General features: G+C 39.0%; 1 protein-coding gene across 2 annotated transcripts; it reads right to left on the bottom strand.

Annotated features, from left to right (window-relative positions):
- Window positions 1-2,239: 2,239 nt before the first annotated feature.
- sp8b (sp8 transcription factor b) lies at window positions 2,240-6,222 on the bottom strand. 2 transcript variants are annotated; one of them, XM_016556372.1, is made up of 2 exons: window positions 6,128-6,222; window positions 2,240-3,766 (listed from the first exon to the last, which is right to left on the bottom strand). In XM_016556372.1, the coding sequence occupies exon 2, from the start codon at window positions 3,731-3,733 to the stop codon at window positions 2,420-2,422; it is 1,314 nt and encodes a 437-aa protein (XP_016411858.1). In that variant the 5' UTR covers window positions 3,734-3,766; window positions 6,128-6,222; the 3' UTR covers window positions 2,240-2,419. The 2 variants fall into 2 exon arrangements, with proteins under 2 accessions (XP_016411858.1, XP_016411859.1); XM_016556373.1 differs by lacking the exon at window positions 6,128-6,222 and adding an exon at window positions 3,966-4,031.
- Between the last annotated feature and the right edge of the window lie 18,804 nt (window positions 6,223-25,026).

Below are 25,026 nucleotides of genomic sequence, written 5' to 3' on the forward strand. Positions count from 1 at the left end.
AGATACTATTCTTATCTAAAAATGAAAATATATCTGATATCTATAGATTTATTTTTCTCAGTTTTTATATACAAATATTGTATGTCATACAGTGCATTGTAAATATTATAGTCGTGATATTTTATTGTACATACAATAATGTACAGTAAAAATCCCTTGATACTTTTTCCCACCAGTACGTATCTGCTTTAACAGGTAATTGCAGCACTTTTACCAAATGTTTTGAAGATTGTATGCGTTTGTACAATGGCATTAACCCTTTGAATGTGAATATTGGTTTTGTTTATATGAGATCGGCGCATGGGGGCGCAATGTGCTCGTGATTTGAGCCTCCAACATGTTGGACCTTTTTTTCTGCACTGGCTTGAACTTTATTGTCTTTCGAACAGTAACTGATATTATTCTTGTATTATTCCTGTTAATATTATGCATTGTTTATTATTAAGAGGTTTTTTCGATTTTTATTAAATAAATTATCCATCATTCTTTGCTGTCGTTCCTGCATGTTTAAATTAAACTTTTTATTTAAAGTAAAGCTAACTCGTTTTAAGTAAATTTCAGTTCCCAAACTCTTCCCTGGACTAGCATATTTTAACCTTTTGTGCATGTAATTTTGTTTGTATGGTCACATGCTGTGGCGGTACATTTTTATTAATTCTTTTTTTTCTCGCATGTATCCAACTTTACACAATTATGCGCTGGTAATATTCTTCATATGTTTATTTTCAAAAGACACACTCGGAAAAACACTGAAATCCTTGAACATGAATGGTTTTCGTGGCTACTGAAGACGTAACAGTTTGTGTTATTTGGTTGCTGTGCTCTGAGATTTATAGATATTATTTTAAAGTGACTGCAAAAGTATAGCTATCTTTCATAAACTAACAAAAACCTAAATTTATAGTCACAGTTTTTTAATTCAAGTTACAGTTCTTTTTTTATCTCATATAAAATGTTCTCAGAAGTTTACATTTATTGTCTGGAATCTTAGCTACTTAGAGAATGTGTACAACTCTAAAAATATATATGTGTTATAATTGTAGCAAACAGTTAATTTACTAAAGCTGCTTTTCGTGGGTTTCACAACAACTGCAGATTTAACAGTTGAACACATTTTTATTTTTTACAATTGGTATTGAAATGGCATAACAGGTCCTGCACTCTAGAGCACATTTTATTTTATAGAAATTGGACATTGCAGTAATATCAACGGCAAACCGTTCACTGTGGCTGAATCCATGTTGACTTTATTGAGTGGCTTAAATTAGAAAGCCAATTTTCTCAAATAAACGATGTGAAATAAACGCTCACCTTACATGTGCATGCTTACATAAATTAGAAAACGTGATTAAACACTGAATTCTGAATTTAAAATCTTACAAATCATTTCAAAGTGCGTCTATGACAGACCTCCCAAAAAATCAAGTCCAACTCGTGGATAAATATGAGGTTTTTCTTCACAAAAAAACACTGCCGTACAGTTTTGGATATTTACTAGAATCAATATATGCAACTAAAAACACTATTCAAAATTTGCGTCTTGAACAAATACATACCCAAGTTTTACATCAGTGTGGAATAACCTTCTAGTCTATTCTATTTTATTTTCAATATTTACATTCTTTTGCAGCAACAAGAAATAAGTACATTTCATACAAACTTAGGATTTGTAGTCTGTAGTTTCGACAAAGACCAATGTGCGATATATAGACTATCTTTTCGAATATTAAAGAAATGAGTTTGTAAATGACAAAACGAAGTCTATTCAACACTACGGCAATTTATCCTTACGAAATTGGATTTTAGTAGTGTTCATGAATAAAGTGCCACAGTTTGGTTTTGAGAAAAACAAAAAGTTAGCAATGACAGGCCACTTCACTGATGGGTAAATTACATTTTTCGGTTTCATAACAACAGTAAGTAAAATAAGACTATTCGACAAATACCCATCAGAACGCACATATTAGATTATGTCCTTTTTAATATCCCCTTACTTTACCAAATTCATGTCACAGAATCTGTGCAGACCAAAACAGGCTTACTTCATTGTAAATTACATTTTAATCGTAAATTGAATCACTTTACAACATCCAAGTGAAATGGCCACACGGTTATTTCACCAGGTGACACTTTATAATAACTTTCACTTTTAACTTAACAAATAGTATTAAGCTTAACAGAAAATTAGTTAATGTACACTCGAATAGCTCAAAAGAGATGAAACTTTGGTTTATATTGTTTCACATAGGATATTCAGAATTGAATGTGCGTTAACTAGCGATCTGATAGTGTTTGTTAACAATCGGAATTATTGAAAGTTTTTATAAAGTGTTACCGAACGAACAGCACAACCTTTTTGTGAACCGTCAGGTAAGTTTCTAGTCCATTCGAGATTCGTGTACGTGCATTTTGAACGGGATTAATCGAGGGAGTTTGCACGGCCGTTCATGCCCGTCGTCGGGACAGACTCGGGAGGTTGCAACGGGTCAGGTGAGTGGCACGAGGGGCTACCGGGCACACTGTGCTCGCTGTCGGTGTCACTCCCTCGTTTTCCTCCACTCGCCCCAGACCCCGACCCTGACGAGCCTCCGGCACTGTGCGTTTTGACATGTTTACTGAGGTGGTCGCTCCGCATGAACCTCTTGTTACACACGGGACAAGCGAAGCGCTTCTCGCCGGTGTGCGTGCGTAAATGTCGCTGGAGCTCGTCGGAGCGCGTGAACCTCTTCCCACAGAACAACCAGTTACACACAAACGGCCTTTCTCCGGTGTGCCACCTCAAATGAGCCTTGAGGTGCGACGTTTTGCCGTACACTTTCCCACAGCCGGGAATGTGACAGCTGTGTAGCCCTTTTCTGCGGAGACTGACGCCAGCTGGACCCAGGCGTTCCACCTCTTGACAGTTCGGACAGTCGCACGTCGCTCTGCCCGAGTAGCGCCGCGCCGAGGACCGTGGAGATCCCGCCAACGAGGCCGTCGGACCCCCTGTCAACATGGAACCTCCAGCTCCACCCAGGGGAGAGGGACTGGAGTCCGGGTACGAGGAGAGCACTGGTTTGAATCCGTCCATGAGATGCTGACCGGTGGTCAGCAGATGGGGGGACGCACTGGTGCTAAAGGCAGAGTGGCTTAAACTCGAGTAGTCTGAGTTGTATCCCCCCAAAGGAGAGTGTAAGGAAGTCTGCAGCCCACCGGAGTGAAGGGACGTCTGGAGCGCGGCTCCGTTCGGGTTCTGCACGTCAATCCAACCGGCTCCCACGTCCCACCACGCGGACGCGCCCGTGGTGCCCACATCCCCAGTGGGTATGCCAGGGTGCGAGGACTTGAACCACGACTCGTAGGGATGCGCCACGCTCATTCTCGGGTAAATGCTTTGCAAGCTGTCCACGGACGTGTGCACCTTGGAAATAAACATGGGCTGGTGGCTGGGCTCTTGGGAGTTGTTGGAAACCGACGCCTGGAAAACGGAGTAGTCGTTTGCGAAGTGGGAGTTGGATGAAGTACCAGAAGTTAAGGAAAAGGCACTGGATCCCGTGGACGTGTTCGTACCAAAAGAGTCGCTTAAACCACCACCATTCCGAGCGAAAGAGGATAAACTGGATCCCAAACTACAGCTGCTGGCTGCCGCTCGTTTCCACGGGTGGAATCCTTTTCCGAACGAAGACGAGTTATCCGAAATAGAGGAAGGAGAAGGACTCGGACTCCCGATTTTGTTACACGTCGCAGCCAACATGGCTAAAGGAGTCGACCCCAATCTCGGCTCCTCCTGGAACAAAAGAAGTTAAAAGGTAAGTAAAGATGGTAGATTTGGGAACTGTGTGCGTTCGAAGAACAGTTTTAACTCGCTGCAACCCCAGCATACCTGAAGTAAGGCAAATCTTAACCACTGAAATAGCTACAACAACTCGCAAACACAAAACAAAAGCGAAACACAGCATAGAAATACCAAGATAAGATATACATACAATGTCGTAGTTGAGAAATGGAAGTCCTGCTCGTTTCTGTCGCTTTAAAACATAATCAAGTGACTCTCTCCCCGGCTGACCCAAGAAATTTTAATCCCCACGGCACGACAATAAAGGAAACTAATTAAACCAGCACGAAACTCCTTAGACTCACCCCTAGAAGTGAAGTTGCCATCACAAAAGTGCCCTCCTCAGAGGATCTTTTTATATTTATGAATCAGAGCACTGTTTTTTTTTTTTTTTGTCAATACAATGATGTGGTCCGCCCATTCCAGCACAATTGTAGCTCCTCTCACGGCTTTGAAGTGCCGCTGTGACACGGGCGACCAATCAGGACGAGCCGTACCTTCACGCGGCCACATTCTAGCGTGAGGTCATCGATAGAGCACTTCAGACAAGATCTCCACCCCTTCCAACACCCCCCTCATAATAAAACTCAACTTAAATGAGTAGGACTGGAAGTTTTAGGGAAAACTTTTCTATTCTTTTGTATAAAGAGGTTAACGAGGTTACTGGACCCCCTGATCTGTTATGAATAATAATAATAATTATTATTATTATTATGTGTGCTACAAGTTATGATAACGGAAAAATAGCAATTGTATATCCTATCACTCTTACAAGTCGTTGTCATTGTCTTACAGGTTGTTTTGTAGAATGTAGATTCCCATAAACTATTTTAAAGAAATTATGTTGTACAGGTCAAGAAGAGAAAACGAACAGGTTGCCTTTATTTATTTATTTTATTTTTATAAAATAACTGTTCTTTAAATGTTTGACCATTGTTTCGAAAATTAACACGTTTAATAAAACTTTCCTTCTGTAGACAAAAGTTTAAATTATTCAAATAAGCGTGCATTGTGGGTCGATTGATTTAACAAATGTATATGCATGCATAGCAAATTAACGAAATCAATATGTATAGGCTACTCTCATAACTTTAGGCTACCATCTCTTTCTTTCGCTGTTTCCTTACACACATGACAAGTAACACACACAGTATTTTACGCAGGACTGGAGTATTTTCTGACAATTTGTTATTATTACGTATGTATTACGAATTGCGAGCATTTAACTCTTGTTGGTCAGTATAAAAATCATTTCACATAATGCATGTAAACGTCTTTACAAGGTGGAATATGGCTTTTGTGTTCTGTTAACTCTCAACAGCAATACAGTGGCAGGCTATTGATATCAGGACGATGAATGCAGAAATGCTCTCAGGATAATGATGTAGCCCTGGCTACTCTATTTACATGCGTCGTGGACTGGAGGCATAAATTTCATTTGAATTTCAAATTTAATAAAGCAGGAGGTTTTTAATCATGAGAAGTTTTATTTGTTTGATATTAACATTCTTATTGACCGGCTCCGTTGACCAACTTGGTCATTATAGGACAGCAAAAAGTTAATTAAAACGACCGAAGATTATTCATCAAATCATCTGCCTCCGCCGTGTCGCCTCCTTTATTGCGGGAAGTGATAGATGGCTGATCAGATTCATTTCTCTGTTTCTTCGATTTGCACAACAGTTCTGTTGTTTCCTTGGCAGTGCTTACCCTTTCTAATTCAAAGAACAAGATGCAGTTGAGCTCAAAATTGAGAGTGAGAAAAACACGCAATAAAAAATTAAGCAAGGCACATCGGGGGAAAAAATGATACTTTGCGCAAATTTTAAATGTCAGCCATGTATTCTGAAACAAAACCTGTACAGTTTGTAAAGTTAATTCTACAGAATGAATAAAGAATAAGTTCAAATAATCAAACGTATTTTCTCTCAGATGATTTAAAGACTTTGGTTTGTGGATGGTGAGATTATGATAATTAACTAATGAATCCCTGTCCAGCACTAAAACATTTTCATACCACACAGAGTTAAAAAAAAAAAAAAAAAAAACCCCTGAAATTGCATCCGCATGAAAAATATTTTATAACTTACTAGTCCTTATTTAAAAAAAAAAAAAAAAAAAATCCCTGAAATTGCATCAGCATGTAAAGACTAACAGACAAATAAATAAAGTGGTGAAACTTCACGGCAATACATTTCCATAACTCAACGTGCAAGCGCAACTCTAACCAAAATACAAATGTCACACACACACAAACAAATGTCCCATACACTGCAGCATTGTTTGATTGCAACAGATGCATGATGCACATACCGTGTCTGTGTCCTCGCTTTATTGATTGACCCCGCGCGCATCTCCTCTCTCACAGCAGAAGGCAGTGGCGCTCGCGCACAGTGAACGCGCAGACCCTGGAAGATAAATGTTACTTAGGGAATTGAGTTTAATTACGAATAACGGAGGAGCCGCTCGGCCACCGGTGGTGTAATCAAAACATGTGTTCATGTCCTCTGACAAGACAGCGCTAGAGATGCGTGAGAGAGGATGAGGTGGAAGCGCAGCAACAGCGTGTGATTTTTTTTTAAACAATACTACAGAAAACGCATTTCACAATTTTATAACTTTTAAATAAATTATTTTAAAAAGAATCAAAGGTTATAACGTAGCTATACTTGGCCAAAAAATGTGCAAATAAAATTTAATTCGTGATTTGTGATTAGAGGTTTAATACTGTAAATGAATAAATGAAATAAACGAACGAACAAAATAAAACAAATATTTCAAAAATAAAAAAGGAGTCAAAAATAACAACAAAACGTTCGCGCATGTGATATCATGTTGCTTTCTTTCCCAAGATGCCATACAGGCCACCGAGGTTCTTTTTGGCCTGTATTGAACAGATGTCCCCATCTCTGCCTTTCTTCTTCCATGCATGGGCTACATTACCGTCATGAAATCAAGCTGAAGAAACCTGTCCCATTCGTGGCCCTAATCATCGCGTTATTCTGGCCCAGTGCGCACGAACAAAATGGGTTTAATATTGCGTGCTCTCAATAATTTTGCGAAAAGAAAAGAGGGGAAGTCAGCGGCTGTTCCGGAGATGGTGGGAGCACTTTCCTCTTTAATCTTATATATACATATATTTACGATAGGAAATTTACTCAATATCTATATAATACTATATAATGATTTTTGGCATAAAAGAAAAATCGATAATTTTGACCCATACAATGTATTGTTGACTACTGCTACAAATATACCCATACTTATAACTGGTTTTGGTCCAGGGTCACATATAACAAATAATTGTATGTGTTATGAATTCTCTCTCTCTCTCTCTCTCACTTGTTATACAAATTATTTCAAGCGCTATGAAATGTTACTACAGTTCAATGTAACGCTTTTGTAAAATATCATATAAATGTGGGGCCATGGCCGGACTCTTTCTTTTCAGCAGGAGGTGGGACAGAGAGACCAGATGTCCCTGTGTGTGCAGGGCTGCCAAGTGAGGCTAGGGCAGTGGAGCCCGAGACACAAGAGCCCAAATGGTGTGACAAAGGAGGAGCAGGAAGCCTGGCTCTGCCTGGATGAACCTCAGAGAGCGCCAGTCCACACAGTGCGCACGAACAAAATGGGTTTAATATTGCGTGCTCTCAATAATTTTGCGAAAAGAAAAGAGGGGAAGTCAGCGGCTGTTCCGGAGATGGTGGGAGCACTTTCCTCTTTAATCTTATGATTATCCAGGAAAACTGATAATCTAGTGGTCTACCTGTCCGAGTCCTGCGAAACATCAGTAGACTAATTGCCGGAATTCGAAACTAGTAATAAAGATTTAGGACTACGTTGAAAGCATCGAGTTAAAAAAAAAAGAAGGAATAAATAAAATAAGAAGTAAATAAATAAATTATTACTTTGATGGAAGACAAATATACGTTTAAATGTATTTATTTATTTATTTATTTCGAAAGTCAGAATCTATTGTTAAATAAGCCTAAAGAAGTACTCAGGAATCAGTGTGTGTTACTGGATTACAGGTTCATAGCTAATGAATATTCTATAATGTACTATTTGATTATCATTTTATATACAGAACACGTGACCCGGGACCACATAACCAGTCATAAGGGTATTTTTTTTAATTTGATAAAAAAAATTTTTTGAAGCTTTGCATTGATGTATTGTTTGTTAAGATAGGACAGTATTTGGCCGAGATACAACTATTTGAAAATCTGGAATCTGAGGGTGTAACGCTTTTGTAAAATATCATATAAATGTGGGGCCATGGCCGGACTCTTTCTTTTCAGCAGGAGGTGGGACAGAGAGACCAGATGTCCCTGTGTGTGCAGGGCTGCCAAGTGAGGCTAGGGCAGTGGAGCCCGAGACACAAGAGCCCAAATGGTGTGACAAAGGAGGAGCAGGAAGCCTGGCTCTGCCTGGATGAACCTCAGAGAGCGCCAGTCCACATCCACATCCCAGCCCCAACCCCTCGGCCCACGTCCCACAACCCCATTGAACTACTAGAGCAGGGCCGTGGACCATGTGCTGACTTTTTGCTGGATCACACAACCATAGACATGATCACAGGAGTGTAAACGCTGACATATGATCACTACTAGAGGACAAGTGTGTGGAGTTTAAGCAGAAAGCTCACACACATGCACAGGTTAGTCAAGCAAAAAACACATTTATAATGTTTTTAGGGCTCTTGTATATTCAAAACACCCTGTTGGCAATTAATACCAGCTGCTTTGGGTAATTAATGAATTCACACTAACCAGATAAGGTGGTGTTTGTCATATGACATACACCAGCGTACGCTGCTTGTGTGTGTCCCGTGTCCAATAACTCATTCATCTTGATTTAATCAGTGCTGTGTGGACACTAGATGGGGGAGGAGGCATCCAGCGGCTAATCACCAAAGCTAAACACTTGGAAATGTGGCATCATGGGCTATGTGGTCATTATCATTATCATAAGCCCTCTAATTAACCAACAAATCACATGCTAATGTATCACAGTATACAGGAGCCAATGTACTTAACTGAATGGCAGATGCAAATTTTCTTAAGTTTTAAATATGACAACATGGTCAGCTCTTGCTATGACCCAAGGGACTTGTTTTAATCATAATCTCAAATTTTGGGGTTAAAGGGGCGTTTTAATTTTTCAAAAGTGAATCCTTTGGATTGAAATGTCTGATGAATGTCTGAAATGATTTGAACTGGAAGTTTCAAGCAAAATTACATATATTTGTAGGATCTACATTATAATCCCGCAGACAATATAACTACGCAGATGTCAAAAAGAAAAGTGCAAAATAAATAAATATTTTATAATAAATGATAAAAAAATAAACAAATAAGACAGACAGATCATAGATAGATACAAACAGACAGACAGAGATAGATAGATAGATAGATAGATAGATAGATAAGGCCGAGATACAACAAATGATAAATTTATACTAAATAAATAAATATTTAAACAAGGTAGATAGATAAAAAATAAATTGTAAATTTATACTAAATAAATAAATATTTAAATAAGATAGATAGATAGATAGATAGATTATATTGTTTATATATTGGAAATTTTTTGGGAGAGTTTAGGATTAGTTTTTTTAGATAGATGGATAAAAATAAACTATACATGTATATTAAAACTAATTGAATGAATAAATGAATAAATAAATAAATAAAGCCACACAGACTAATAAAGTGTAGTTTAACAACATTATGGTATTGCCAAATACAGTATCTATGGCTTGTGTTCGTTCAGCCATGCCTGAAAACGCAGTTAAGTATGATGCATTCTGAGGAGCAGTGCTTTTGTGTCGGGCTATTTGCTGGCCATAGTGAGGTCATCAGGAGCGGGTAAGCAGGCTTTGTAAAGGCCCTGCACAGGTGTGGCAGCAGCCTCGCTGAAGGAGTGCAGTGAAGCACGAACAATCATCTAAATGTCTGTGAGATGAAATGGCTAGTTAACAATCTTTTGACTGCCCCAACCTCCGAGCTTTTGTCGGGTATCGATCGACCAGCTGCCACTGGGTTATTGTCAGCCTGGATGGGAGCCCCTTTGGCTGGGAGGGATGGGTAGCAGTTTATGTGTGTGTGTGTGTGTGTATGTTTGTGTGTTGGATAGAGGGGTGTTGCTTCTTTCTAAAAGGCTGTCTTATCCTTTAAGTTATAGGTTAGTCTAGTTAATTAGGTAAGATTCCTTATTTGAAAGATTGAGGCACAAAAAGGAAAAAAAAAATGCTTCCAAGTCTATGATGGTTTGCAAACAGTTAACTGAGCTGATAATGTGTTAGTGAAGGAAAATATGAACCTAACTTAATATTACTAACTTATACTACACTAAGAATGTCAGCCTGAAAAATCATGCATAATAACATCAAGAATAATTAATTTAATTCAATAATATTGTTCAGTAAGTAAGTAAGAAAGAAAATAAGTAGGCTAAATACAGTATATAAATAAATAATGTTTGCAGTGAGTGAGAACAGGCATGTTTAGGCACTTTTTTGTTTTATTTTCCTCTGAATTAGTTAATCTAAAAAAAATCATGCATAATAACATCTAAATTAAAATCAATGAATTTGATTTAATTCAAGAATATTGTTCATTTAGTAAATAAATAAATAAAGGTTCATATTAAAAAAATCTGTAAACATATGGCACAATATACTGTATAATTTTAATACATTTTTCGGTATTTATTTTTTACAGGTGTTTTACCAGTATTTTGAATTTTACACTTCATTGCATTGTGTTTTAGAGTTAAAGGCACAATATGTTAGATTTTTTTATTAAAATATCCAAAAACCACTAGAACCAGAAATGTTATTTTATTTAAAATTTTATTTTATTTTATTTTATTTTATAGAGAGAGAGAGAGAGAGAGAGAGAGAGAGATACTGTTCGTATTGGTTCCCATTTGATTCAGCGGTGTTTTATCTCGTTTGATCCTTAGTATTTAAGCCCTGTGTTTGCCTGTGTTCCCTGTCCGGTATTGTGAATGTCTTCTTGGATGTGATCGTCTCATGCTACGTGTGCTCCTGTCTGCCCTGTGTACCCCGTGTTTGCTGGATTAAAGACTGTGTTTATGGTGAATTCCTGCGTCTCTGCGTCACGTTTGCTCCTCGCTCCCTCACAGTAGCTGATCGTGACAGAATACCGGACCGACAACATTAAAACAAAAAGTAGTTGCTTGTTTTCCCCTCCATTTTGTTTCTGTGTTTTGTTCAGTGTTTTTTGACAAACAGTGTTTTTGTTTCCCTATGGATCCCCTCGCCCGCCCGGAATACCTCCTCCTCCTGCTGGAGCAGGGGGAAAGATCGCTCGAGGACCATACCAGACTGTTTCTGGTCCTCGCCCATCTCACCAGCTACCCGGACGACGCGCTCTGCGTGTTCTATGACGCCAGCTTGAACCCCGCGTGCAGAGCGCCGTCGTCCGAAGATGGTCCTCAAGCGGATTTCGCCGCCTTTGTAGAGTGGATACTGGTGAGAAACGGATCCCCATTAACCGTCTGTTCTGAGGAGGATCTCGCCAGTTCCAATCTCGACCCAGAGTCCAGCCCACCATCTCCTCGATGTGCGGAGCCCAAGCCGAGCCCACTGAGGATGGAGAGCCAGTTCCCAAGCGCAATGCCGAGTGACTGAGCAGAGGATCGCCCCGGAGGCAGAGCCCAACCCGTCAGACCAAGTGCGAGAGCCGGCTACAGTGCCCGCCCCGAAGGAGAAAGCCAAGGACGGTGAGATCGCTGAGTGGAGTTCATCTGGGATTGCTGGACTTAGAGGGGGACCTAATAGACTGGGAAACAGATCTGGAGGCCGGCTTGCCCCCTCTCCTCCCTCCTCCACCGTCACCCGTCGTTCCACCAGCTCCACCAGCTCCACCGGGCTCCCTCGTCCCTCCGGCTACGCCTTGGTCGGGCATCGACTCGCCATCGCCTCAGGACTCCGCTCCTCTGGTTTCACCTTGTCGCTCTGTCCCACCGGCTCCGTTGGGCTCCTCCCTCTCGCCAGCTCCACCTTTGTCCTCAGTCGCTCCGGCTCCGCCACGGATCTCCGGATCGCCGCCTCTGCGTCGGTTGCCAGAGCCCTCAGCTCCACCCTGGCCCCCCGGATCCTCGGCATCCCCCTGGCTCGTTGGCTCTCCATCTCCGCCTCGGGCTCCTCCGCCATCTGCTCCACCGCCGTCGGGCGGCCATTCCTCCTCCATGGCTCCTCCCTCCGTCGGCTCCACCATGGGCCGCTGTTATGGCTGTGGCCTGGGTCCTGCTTGGCTCCTCCTGCTCCAAGTCCCTCCTGTCGTCTCCCCGGCTCCCTGGACTGCCTGCTCCACCATGGACTCCTGAGCTCCCTTGTCCGCCATGGTCCCCTGAACTGCCTGATCCACCCTGGAGGCCTTCCTTGTCTCTAGCCTGCACCAGCTTCCAGGGCTTCCAGAACTGTTTCTAAAGTGTTCAATTTGATCATACAGTTAGAACGATCCCATTAGAATGAACACAACTGATCACAAATCTAATTAAACCATCACAATTATTTAATACACTGTTTATTCCCAGACTTTTCTGACTGTCCCCTACATTACTCCAGTGGGTGTGTGCAAGTTTGTCAGCGTGAGGGACAGCGCTAGAGCCAGTGGCAGTGAGTAAAGTGCTGAGAGTCAGCCCTGACTCCTACATTTTCAGTAATTATCCACAACTGCCCATTCTGTCCATCCACAGCCATAATGGAGACCAGAGCGTGTGCCTGTCACCACTACAGAAAGAGAGGGAATGGACAGGGGAGAGACAGGGCGGAGAGACAAGTATTTGCCTACCTCATTATGTCATTGCGGTGACACAATAGCAACTTCTTTTTTTCTTTTGTCACTGTGACAAAACAATCTCATTCTGAGAGGGGCCCTGCATCATTATCACTGGGTTTCTCCTAGTTAGTTTAACTTTGTGAAGTGTTTCATGGACCTCTTGGACTTATTAGTAGTGGTGTCAAACCTATAAAAGCACACACATTCAGCATATATTTTGAAAATATTTACATGTATTTACATCTATATTTTTATATTAATATAATTTCTATTATATATAAATATATTTAATATATAAAAATTTAATATTTTTCTTAAATATATACATGCATTTGTTTGTATTTATATATACATAATAAATATACACAGTACACACATATATATTATATGAGCAAAAAAACTTTTATTTTGGATGCGGTTAATCGCGTTATTAATCGTTTGACACCACTACTTATTAGAAAATGAAATCATGAATGATATACTTTAGGTTCCATCAAGATCAAACGAACTATACTACTACTACTACTACTACTACTATTATTATTATTATTATTATTATTAATGTTATATTATTTAATATATCATGTTGTTATATAGTATATTAAAACATAAAATTCACCAGAATTTCTCAATACAAAGATTCACAGAACTTTTAATATTAAATGTATTATTATTATTATTATTATTATTTAATATATTGTGATACAGTGCTCTGTGTCAGGTGTGAAGAAAAAAAAAAAAAAGATTTGGGCCACATTCTGAGAGTAGCCTTTGTTTAATGATTATGTACAGTGGTGGCCAAAACACTTGGCATATTTAAGAGGTTTCAGTTGTTTTTGTTGAATTGGCCATAACAATACCCATAAAATGAACTATTGAACTACTTGTGACGGAAGGAATCTGCTGGAACACTGAAAATGATGGACTGGCCCCCTCAAAGTCTGGACCTCAACCCCATCAAGCAAATTTTGGGCGAGTTGGAAAATAAACTGGACAGATCTACTGTACATTCAAAGGAAAGCCTTTGGCTTGAGTTGCAGAAGGTATGGAATAACATTAGTGTTAAAGTTCTCAGGAAATATACTGACACTATGCCAGAGACATGTGCTGCTGTAATTGCTGCAAAAGGTGGACATACCAAATATTAAAGTTAAAAGTGGATAAAAACAGTACGACTCACTTACATACCAAATATAAAAGTTAAAAGTGGATAAAAACAGTACAACTCACTTCATCTGATATTTGTTGTGCTCAGATAACCATCTGCATGTTTCATGAACATTAAAATGAAATCATGTTTTGGAGGCAAAAAAAAAAAGGTCAATATTTTCAGATTAGTCAGGTGTTCTAATAATTTTGGCCACCACTGTATAACATATACTTATTCAATCATTGACTGATCATCTTAATTATTACATTTAAACTGTGTTTATTATGTTTTGACGATGTTATAGTTGATGCCCTCCAAAGTATGGTCTACTTTATACACTGCTCACTCAGGAAGGGAGGCTTATTGGTTATTTTTTGTATTCGCAGACATTCCTTTGTCCTTCCATAGCCTGACACTTGATTTTAATCAGTCAGCTGATGTCTCTTGGCTTATAATTTGTGCTCAGTTGACACGAAGAGAATTTAGATACCACAGACAGAAAGGCGCTGGAACTGTGCTGAGGTCAGCAGGCACCTTCAGTGCTAGACTCTTGAGATATGTGGCGGCATGTCATTGCAACAAAAAGATGTTCCTGTACTCCAAAAACTAAATCCCACAAGCTATATTGTACTAAGTAGCTCTAAAACCAAGAGTTATAGTTTTATTTTGCTACCCGTTTGTGATCTATCCAATGTCTATCATGTTCAAAACATCTCAAATTTTGATTTTATTTTTTCCCCCAGGAGCTGACCATAAGATGCCACTGAGACCTCGAGAACATTGCTGGTTTGAATCTCATACCATCAGATGCCAAGATCTAGCTGCTTTTGAATAACCTGGATGTTCCCAGCATTGTTTCATCTGAAAAATATTGTTGAACAAAAACGCCGCAGGATGAAGTTCGATTAATTTTGATTCAAAAATCCTTTTTGCAGTATAGAAACCTTGCCTCTATCTTTATTTCTCTACTTAAATTGTCCAGCCTTGCATTCAAAAATCCATGCGCATTTCCCTTCTGGCCTTAAGAAAAAATCATATTGAAGAAGAAGTAAAAATTAGAGAATTGTGGAACGGAGGTACGAAGGAGGGGCTTGCTAAAGGAAGTCAGGACAGTCTCGCCATGCAATTTAATCACTGTATACCCAGGCAAGTATTGACAGTTGTCCTGTGGAAGCTATTAAAGTTGCTGTCCAAGGTTAAATGAAATTGCAGTTTATCAGGGGAGCATTGAGAAAATAAGGGAATCTGCTGGAGCCGGCTGATTAATGTGGAGCATGATCAACACAAGGGGGTTCATTAAACCATACATCACAAGGGTAATTTAACATGTCATCACGCCTGCTGTCTCCCCCTGCAACACGTGTATTTATGTGTGCGTGGGGGTGTGAGATTGTGTGTGCTTTTTGTCATGGTTACACTGTACATCAAAGAATCAGTGTTGGTTTGGGTGTTGGCTGATCTTATATTGTGAGGAATGATATGCAGCATTGTATCGTGCTGAAATGAAATAACGGTAATTGCTAAAATGCTCCTCCCCACATTTGGTGTTTGCAGGTGCATGATGGGTAAAATATGACATGGAAGGGTAACCTTCACATATGGGTATTTCTGTAGGCAATTTGTGAACTTTTAGAAAATAAACTCTCATAAAACACAATTCACACTTTCACTCATTTATTTAATGTGTTTAACAATCTCAAATAGTGTATCTAGAATGCATCAAAGGAGAAAGCAGTCATTTTATTTTTTTCTGAAAAGTCACCGTTTCCTTGTCATTTTCACAGTATCTCAAATTATGTATTTTGGTTACCAGCATTCTGTGGTGGAAATTACATTTAAAACATTTTTTGGGATCAAAAGGGCAGACTTCTTTGTCTTTTAATTTATGAGCTAAGATTTTTAATACTTTAATACTAATATATATATATATTGTATAATATAAACATTTGTAATAATTTAATACTAATATATAACTTGATTGATAGGCTTACATAATATCTAAATATTAAAAGCAAAATATTCTGTGATATTTATCTTGATTTGTTTATTTATTTATTTTTTTCTTAGTCTGTTCTTTTGTTTTGTTTTGTTTTTTTCTTTTTGTTCTTCTGTCTCATCTTCAAATGTATAGGGCAAAAATTGTGTGTTGTGATGAGACCTGGATTTATATCAACATTTATATACATTTTCACCCTACAGATATTGGAAAAAGGCTCATTTATGCTGATTTTATGCTTTTAAAAGATGATGTTTAAAATGTTATATTTAGAGCTGCATGACAGAACCTTGGCCTCTCTATCGCCATCTGTGGTTGAAAATGAAATTGCACGTTAGCCTACTTGCGTAGTAACCTAACTGTTTTACGTTAGTTGTGCGCATGAATCGCCATGTCGGAACAGATCTGTTACGCATTTCAAGTGTATTAAAGGGGTCATATGATGCGATTTCATTTTTTCCTTTCTTCATCGGAGCAAGTAAGTAGTTATCATATCTGCCCATGATTATCTGAGTTTTGCTTTGGCGCGGGCGTTGGCACTCTCCCCTGTTGACTCTCAGCAGTTCTTCGTTTTGACAATGGATGATTCCACAGAGGTTAACGATGGTTGCTATTTAGAAGTGACCAAGTTCTACTAGTTCTACTTCTCTTATTAGTACAAAGTATACACAACAACATTTATTGTAGTTACAAACCACACAGGATAGTAAGCGTACCATGTTTTTTATTATAGGCATGGCTTAAATAGACAAAATCGAATGACGTGAGCTAGGTATTTTCGTGCGAAATCCGACCCGACAGCTCAAAATACAAAACGTTATTGTAGGCCAACCCTAGTGAATCTGGATAAGGCAAGAATATGATTTTGAAAATGGATTTTTATGTGCTAGCTCAGTAATACATTTTTATGAGTAAGAATGTGGGACAAAGCAAAAACAATAACAGCTACACATATAAAAGTATCAAAAATTATGAAGATGCAGCACAAAAAAATTACAAGACATTAATGTGACCTTCATTTGTTAGTTTTAATAAAAGTCAAACTTTTTGTCATAAAAGTCCCCATAGTTAAAGAACTCCCATATATATAATCATTTTGAAGTCTTTAATATTGCAAGAGACTTTATCACTTTGATAGCTGAACAGAAAAAAACTGTGACAAACAAGTGCACTGTATCACTTCTGCAGGGACGTCTGGCATTTCTATTAACATCCTCATCGTTTCACAGTTTCCCCCAATGTCCGGCCCTCTCTAATCAGGAGGGCCTCATGATCACTTGCAGTTTTGCAGTGGGACTAGCGCGCGGGCATAAATAAGGCTATGCTAATAGAGCTCGGCAAGGCATGTCATTTATTATCAAGGATTTGTTTACAGGAGGATAATTGATGGTGCCTGCGGGACAGTGGAGAGTCGGACATGAATCACGGGCCAGATGAGGCTCTTGATAAGGAGCTGAGAGTCGCTCGTAATTAAGCAGGGCACTAGAGACCAATTGTTTGTGGAATGATTTGGCCGGGGCTAATTGACACTAATTGTTTAATCTGATTTTCTTGCCTTCCACTGTGATTCTAAGTCAGGCCCAGTAGAGCAGTCATCCACAACACTGTATTAATGAGGTCTGGGGGGATATTAGTGCGTGTATGGATGTGTGTGTGTGGTCGAGTTTCATGCATATGGAAGGGAATTAGTTCTTGGAACGTCTGACGGTTCTCGAGGGAGAATCGGGAGAAGAATATGGTAAATGCGTACGTAATATTTCACGTTCGCAGTGTTTACATTCAAAATAAATGAATCGTTATTTGTCTTACTGTCTTTTACTTTAAACTACTGGGTACCAATGATCTTGGTGGGTTGCTTTCTTCCCTGATGTGTTGCATGTGACTACAAGCTGTAAATGAAACTTCCAGCCCCGGTCAGCCCGCACACCTTCAGTCAGGTTATCACACAGTGCTAACAGCGGGGCTGCTTCAGTCGATCTGATTTACCAGTGCTTTTCAAACCCCTCTGAGAACAGTTCAACCCCACTCTGTTCCAGCTGACTGACACATAATGGCTTTTAATAGCCATATTACTTAAAATTACTGGGTCAACAGTAGCAAATGTGTTTCATGGCTCATTAGCCAAAAATGTTAGACAAACAGTGCCTCTATATTTAACATTAGCAGAGATGCAGGAGAAATGTTTTCATGCTGTTGATATGGAGTCTCACCGAGTCTAATACTGGGGCTTTTCGGCAAAAGCAATGAGTTCCTGGAGAATGTGCAGGGTTAATTTTTTTTTCTCATATGCCAGTGATTTTTCAAATGTTATGACTGTATATTAATTTAGATCGCTGGGGTCTTCCCTTTTTATTTCATTAATCATGTAAGAACCTTTGCAGAGTTGGAAATTTAACCGTAATAATAAGTCATGGTGACAATATCAAGGAAAAATATACAGGTGCATCTCAATAAATTAGAATGTCGTGGAAAAGTTCATTTATTTCAGTAATTCAACTCAAATTGTGAAACTCGTGTATTAAATAAATTCAATGCACACAGACTGAAGTAGTTTAAGTCTTTGGTTCTTTTAATTGTGATGATTTTGGCTCACATTTAACAAAAACCCACCAATTCACAACAAATTTATTGAGATTCACCTGTATATATATATTTTTTGATGTATGGAATAAATGCACATCATTTTTTATTTTTTTTGCTCTACTTAATAATTATTAACTGATATTCATTATATCAATAATAATAATGATTACCAGCTAAATTACTGATTTTTTTTTAAAGTGGATAAAATGAAATATTCCACCATGCTGCTGAACGTTTTTCGTTCCATCATTTGTATTTTGATGCCAAATCTATACAGCCTTATGTTATAGTCTGATATTAAATAATTGTGCAATATGTTTTTATTTCCTATGCTTTCTGGATAGGTAACAATTAAACTCTAAATCTGACTTTTATATTTCAGTTAAGTTGAAGATCTATCAGGATTGCAGTGTAGGTCAAATAATTTTCCGAAGCATGTGTAGACGATAATGATGATGTTGTCATAGCTGAACTGTTATATTAACTGTTGTTCTTTCGTATGTTCTTCAGGGTTAGTTTTGTAAAAAAAGTTTCCAGACAAAGTCATCCTGCCTCATCTGATTACATTTGGCACATTTATAAAATCACTTAAAGAGGGGACGAGCCGAACCAATGAACATTAGATCACATTTAACACTCATCAGCCCTGTAGCTTTTTTAATTAACACAAACCGTGATGAGATATTAATGATGATTAGAATGGGAGATGTAGTGTGTTATCAAGATCACTGGTGGTGAAGGGTGGCGTTTTGCTGCACTCTTGCCAGAATCACAGCTCGGTTGGCACACAGACAGTAGTTAGAGAAGCAGGTTTTCATTATTTTAGTCTTAGAGTTTTGAAGTTTTAATTTCTGATCATTTGCATGAAACTGGTATTTAATAAAACTCCACCAGATCTTCATTTCATATTTGAAAATTTCTTTTGACTTTCACTGGTCATGATGTAGCTTGTTTGAAGGCTGAATTATTTGCATTTCAATTAACATTTATCTTGTCAGTGTCTTCTCAATGAAGTATTTGTGATTTATCAGGGATGGCTGCCTTTACTTTGTGCTAATAATTGGATGCTATTGAAAGGATGAGTTTCATTGATTTTGTCGATGACTGCGGACATTACTGGCGCAAACCCTAGATTGTCAGCAGGGTCTGTGTTGAGCCGCGATCAATGGTGGTGAATCTTCCCCCCTGCTTTTTTATTTACTCCAGCCCGCATTGATTGAAACATGCAATAGTTCAGGGAGATATTGTCAGGAGGACACTGAAAAGTTTCACATTCGGAGCCTCCGAAAGCTCAATTTAGATTTTTAACATCTATCGGGTTTATATACAGATGATAATGATGATATCTGCCCTCTGATCCTTACAAATGTCAAATGCTGACTAATACAGATTTGTCACTGATACAGAGCATGTGAATGTAATTTTATTTTTAAAATAGTATAGCAGCACATAGACTTTAAAATAATAAAATATAAATAAAATATTTTTTTTACAAGTAGTTACAAAGAATCAGCAAATAATCTTGAATTAAACCTGAATTTTTGAAGTAGAAAGGCAGAAATAGTATTTTCGGTCCCACTTTATATTAAGTGGCTTTAACTACTATGTACTTACATCAAAAAACTACTATGTACTTACATCAAAAAACTACTATGTGCTTACATCAGAAAATAAGTACAATGTACTTAGTGTGTTCTTATTGTATTGCAAAACACTTTTGCTGCTAATTGAGTGGGATACGGGTAAGGTTAGGGACAGGTTTGGTGGTATGGGTAGGTTTAAAGGTGGGTTAAGGTGTAAGGGATGGGTCAACAGTGTAATTATAAATGTAATTACAGAAATTAATTACAGGTGTAATTACATGCGGGTATTTTTAAAATATAAGTACAATGTAAAAACATGTATGTACACAATAAGTGCATTGTACCAAATGATTAATTTAAATGTAAGTACATAGTTGTTAAGGCCACTTAATATAAAGTGGGTCCGTATTTTCTTGTAAAACAAACTCCAGTAATCTTTGTTCTATTAACAACTTTAAAAAAACAAACAAACAAAAACATAGTTTGTTCATAGTTTAGAGTCAGTAAGATTTTTTAAAAGAAATTACTAACTGTTATTATTCAGCAAGGATGCAGTGAATTAATCAATGAAAATGTGTCTGTTGTTTTGAACTTTCTGTTCTTCAAAGAATCCGGTTTCCTCAAAAATATTAAGCAACATAACTGTTTTCAGTTATTTTTCTGGAGCCCCATATCAGCATATTACAATGATTTCTGAACGATCATGTGACACTGAAGACACTGAAGAGCTTTGCCATCACAGCAATAAATTACATTTTATAATACATTAAAATTAGAAAACAGTTATTTAAACGTGTAAAAAATATTTAAAAATATGAGTTTTTACCATATTTTTGATAAAATAAATGCAGCCTTTATGAGCATATAAGAGACTTTTAAAAACATTAAAATATCTTACTGAGCCTAAACTTTCGTATTTTGTATAAGCAGGATATTTAATCTGTATAGATTTACATATATTTCAAGCACATATATCAGCAGTTTCAGTCAAACTTGAAGCATTTGTATCCAATAATGGTGAGAAAATCTTCACAAATCTCTCAAAGAGTAAGAAAATGCAGAGTTTCGTGTATAAAGTCTTCCATTCTGAGCTGAACAAAGACAATAGCTTTAGTCCAGCGGATTAATCTCAGTCTAAACATCAGACAAACTCAACGCAACATAAAAGAATAGAAAACGTGTTGTGCATTCACTCCGGTCATGCAATTCATTCAGGTATTTTCAGTGGAAAAACAAAGTCTTACTTCTCATTTCTTCCTCAAAAAGTGGTCAAACACTGACAAATGAACAATCCCTACAATCTACCGTGAGGTTCTTGCCTTTCCCTATTACTTTACCCATAAACACCGGCTCGCATGCGCTGTCAGTGAGTTGACGTTTGCATATCCCATTTTCGTAGGAGCTTAGAGAAAGGTCACTTGTTGTAACCCATCTGGGACTCACCGGGTTGAATGTAATCAGTATGCACTTGTTATTCCGGGTGCCTGTGCATTCTCTTTTTATCTGCTTGTTGGAGAGAAGTTAATTTCCCTTGTGACCTTTGTGTAATAAAACAGCATTATCTGTTGCACTAGGGAAGAAGCAAATTAGCTTTCTCAGTAGTGTTTTGTCACAGAGGTGATCACTTATAAAGTTATTTACTTAATTAGATTAAGAGCGCTGTAAAGGCCCCGTCTAGAGTGAGGAGGCGTATCTTGTCTGTCCATATTATCTTATGGCCTCTCTAGCTGGAAAGCACAATGTCTGGGCATCTCCGCTACGTTCCTCATGTTCCTGAGGAGGATTATGATGATACCGATGGCCGGCACTTCCTAGCGACCGTGTCTAATTTTGATGATTCGGACTTACTGTGAATCGCTTATCTGAAGTAGGCCGACGAAGGAGGTTGGATGACAACCATTTTAACACCCGGCTCCAATGTGGCCGCTTTGGAATCACCTGAACTGAACGGAATGATAAAAGCTCCATACTAAAATCATTATAAGCGCCAATTCCCCTGTCTAAAGCTCTTAATGTGGCTATTTTGCACAGCGCTGCACGAACATGTGCTATTTGATAGCCTTGAGTTTCTTTCAGCCATTCAGTTTGGCTAATCCTTCCCCTTATGCTTAGACTGCGGCCTGATTTGTCGGTTAAACTGGATCTGCCACACTTTGTCCTAAACAGCCTGATGGCAATCTGTCAGTGCGGAAAAGCTGTCTAAAATGTAGTTTTTCCTTTGCAGGTACACGTCTGCAAGTCGCTGCTTGTTTTTATTGCATTTGGTTACAGTGCAGCGAGGTTGTTCAAATAAACAGGACTGGAAAATATGCCAAGGAGGTGCCACAATACACTTAGGCCGGCTCGTATGAGCATCTTTTTTGGGGAGAAACTTTCTCACACCCGTTTTTGTGAATGAAGAACGGGCGCCGAGAGTCCCACAGGTATATGCGAGTGTATCTGTGTGTGTGAACCTCTGAAGGTGAATGTAATGCTTTGCTGACCCGTGGAATCTACCTCATTATCTGGCCCATTGTGCTATTCTCCTTCCTTGGCCCCTTTCACACCCTGTCACCCAGCCACCTCCACTGCCACCGGCCTGGCCAGCTCATTCATGTCCCTTCAGTCCATTGTGAGGCCCCTGGAACCCAGGGCCCTGTAGCGAGCAGGGGGAAAGGGTGGCCCCTGCTTTGTGTTTCCCTTGCCGCTCTTCACACGCACGGCGGGGAACTTCCTTTCTCATGTCACCGAAACCGGCATGGCCTAATCCGCCTGGCCACACCACCCGCCGAGCATGCTGGGAAGGTGCATTTATAAAGCAGTCCCTAATGGTTCGTTAATAAATCGCTTCCATTTTACGCTCGACTCTTCACACCAGTGCAGAGGAGGATAACGCCGGGCCGGAGGATCCGTCGTTATGCATGTCGTCGAACAACATTTGAAACGAGCGCTTTGATAGGAGAGTCTCGGATGGAATCACAGATTCTAGGATGTCAGAAGATGAACGTATGAGTATTTTGACCTGAAATAGCTTGTAACGAGCTGTGTTTGTGCGGAGGTGTGAGTTTTGCTCAAGGGTTAATGGTTAGAGCACTGCCCTGCTGACCGTTTGCAGCCCCTCATGGGTCTCTAGAGAATCTATTACCCATCATTCTCTGTCTTTAAAGAGGTGACTTTGGTTAAAGCACTCTGGCTAAGAGGTTAGACAGGAGCTCCATATTGACTTCGACGGTAACCAAGATGCGTACGGTCTGTGATCTGAATGGCCCCCGTGTGAGGCGTAGAGGGGGCTGCTTGTGTGAATGGGAGTATGGGTGATTGGCTCAGCGGGAGCGGTCAGGGGTGTTAGGGGTGTCGGGAGCCCACAGGGCTAATCTTGTTAAGTGTGACACACAGCCAGGGGGAGTGGAGGGGTGGTCCTAGTAAGACAAACACACACACACACACTAACAAGTGCGTTATGCACAAAGCTGAATATGAGGGCAGAAGTGCATATTTAAATGATTTTTGTTGTTTGAGTATGTTAAGATAAAATGAGCTTATTTAACTGATTGATTTTAGGTTTAGTTACATGATTGTCGTTTTTGGCCTACCTGTTAATTTCTTCAAAGACGTAGCCTATTAAAAATGCATTTCACACATGCAGTTTTGCTAAAATTTATGAACATTTGAAAAACATTTGTTAGCAAAGTCAATGTCATGTGGTTCGACCAACATGCTGAAAAAATAAAAACTGGAAGTATCATATGATAGAGATCCTCAGTCATGACTGTGTGTCAAATTTAGTAAGTCTTGTAAATTACCATATAATTTGACCAATTGAAAGGTTGAAAAGTGTCATGTGGTACGACTCCCCAAAATCATATTTATAATTAACAATTACTGATTTTGTTAAAAAAAAATATCCTGAAAAATATATTGACAAACATTTTGATGACAAATGATTAAGATGTGGTTGTATTCATTAATAAGCTCTGCAAAACCAGGTAAAAATGTTTATGCTTCATTTGCAAAGCCTTCCTTATATGGTATCAGCCCATATATGGTATCATTTGAAAGCTTAGTGTGTCCTCTTTGCAAAGAATTCCATAGCTTTTGGTTTTATTATACATAAAGCAGTAAAATGAAGCTTAGAAATGTATTCGTCCCACACACAAATTTCTACCTAATGATGCGAAGAATTTTTCCGAAGAATGTGTATTTTTTATATTTGTCACAAAACACTCAAGTCATATATCACAAGAAAGCTCTTATTCTCAGGAATTTGACTATGTAGTTTATTTCATTGTGTGACAATCACAGATCGAATGATCTTCAATAGAATCGCGATGTGAAATTTGATACCTCTGAGGAAACATTGCGTCACAGATGCGTCACATTCCTACACGCACCATTGCTTCAGTCAGCCGCAAACAGCCAAAACCTCTATATTATCTTTTAGATTAGGATCTCTGCTTTCAAACGAGACCATTTTCACGTTTCTGTGTGCTTGCATTGGTGAGAAATCCACTGTTTTGTCGCAGAAGTGCAACAGAAGCGCACCAGAGAAAAAAAGACGCTCTTTTGGCAAACACGCGCTCTCCAAATCATAGCAGCTCCAGCCAGCGGCTCTTATGTTCTACAACTCTGGGCTACCCTGGGCTGCTCAGTGGGCGGCAATAGGTCAGATTACACGCCACTCAAGTAGGCTGGCCACTCAGAGCCGTGAAATATGACACCTCTGGGTCAATAGACAGGAGGGAGAGAGAGAGGATCCGGGTCAGCGCTGGAGCTGTTTTGCGCTCGGGATTTGTAGTTTTTTTGACTGTTTTGAAGGAGATAATGGCATGCTGAAAGGCTAATGCATCAGCGGCACGGATAAAAGCGATCTTAGGAAAGTAAAACTAAAAGGTAAAGATGAAGAAGAACGTTCAGTGGCGCCGTGGAGAGGAAAGCACGCGCGTCTGGTGAGCGCAAATGAGCGCTTTTGCTCCGTTTTTTATTTAATCATTATTTTGAAACATAAAAGCACAGCTAACAATCTGATAAACAATGTATTGACAGTAAAGTACAGTACAGGATGCGTTTCAGTAAATATACATGGATATTATTACAGTGCTGTGTTTATA

The sequence above is a fragment of the Sinocyclocheilus rhinocerous genome, unplaced genomic scaffold, assembly GCF_001515625.1.
Source record: "Sinocyclocheilus rhinocerous isolate Xijiao unplaced genomic scaffold, SAMN03320098_v1.1 scaffold946, whole genome shotgun sequence".
In the NCBI taxonomy this organism is placed as follows: domain Eukaryota; kingdom Metazoa; phylum Chordata; class Actinopteri; order Cypriniformes; family Cyprinidae; genus Sinocyclocheilus; species Sinocyclocheilus rhinocerous.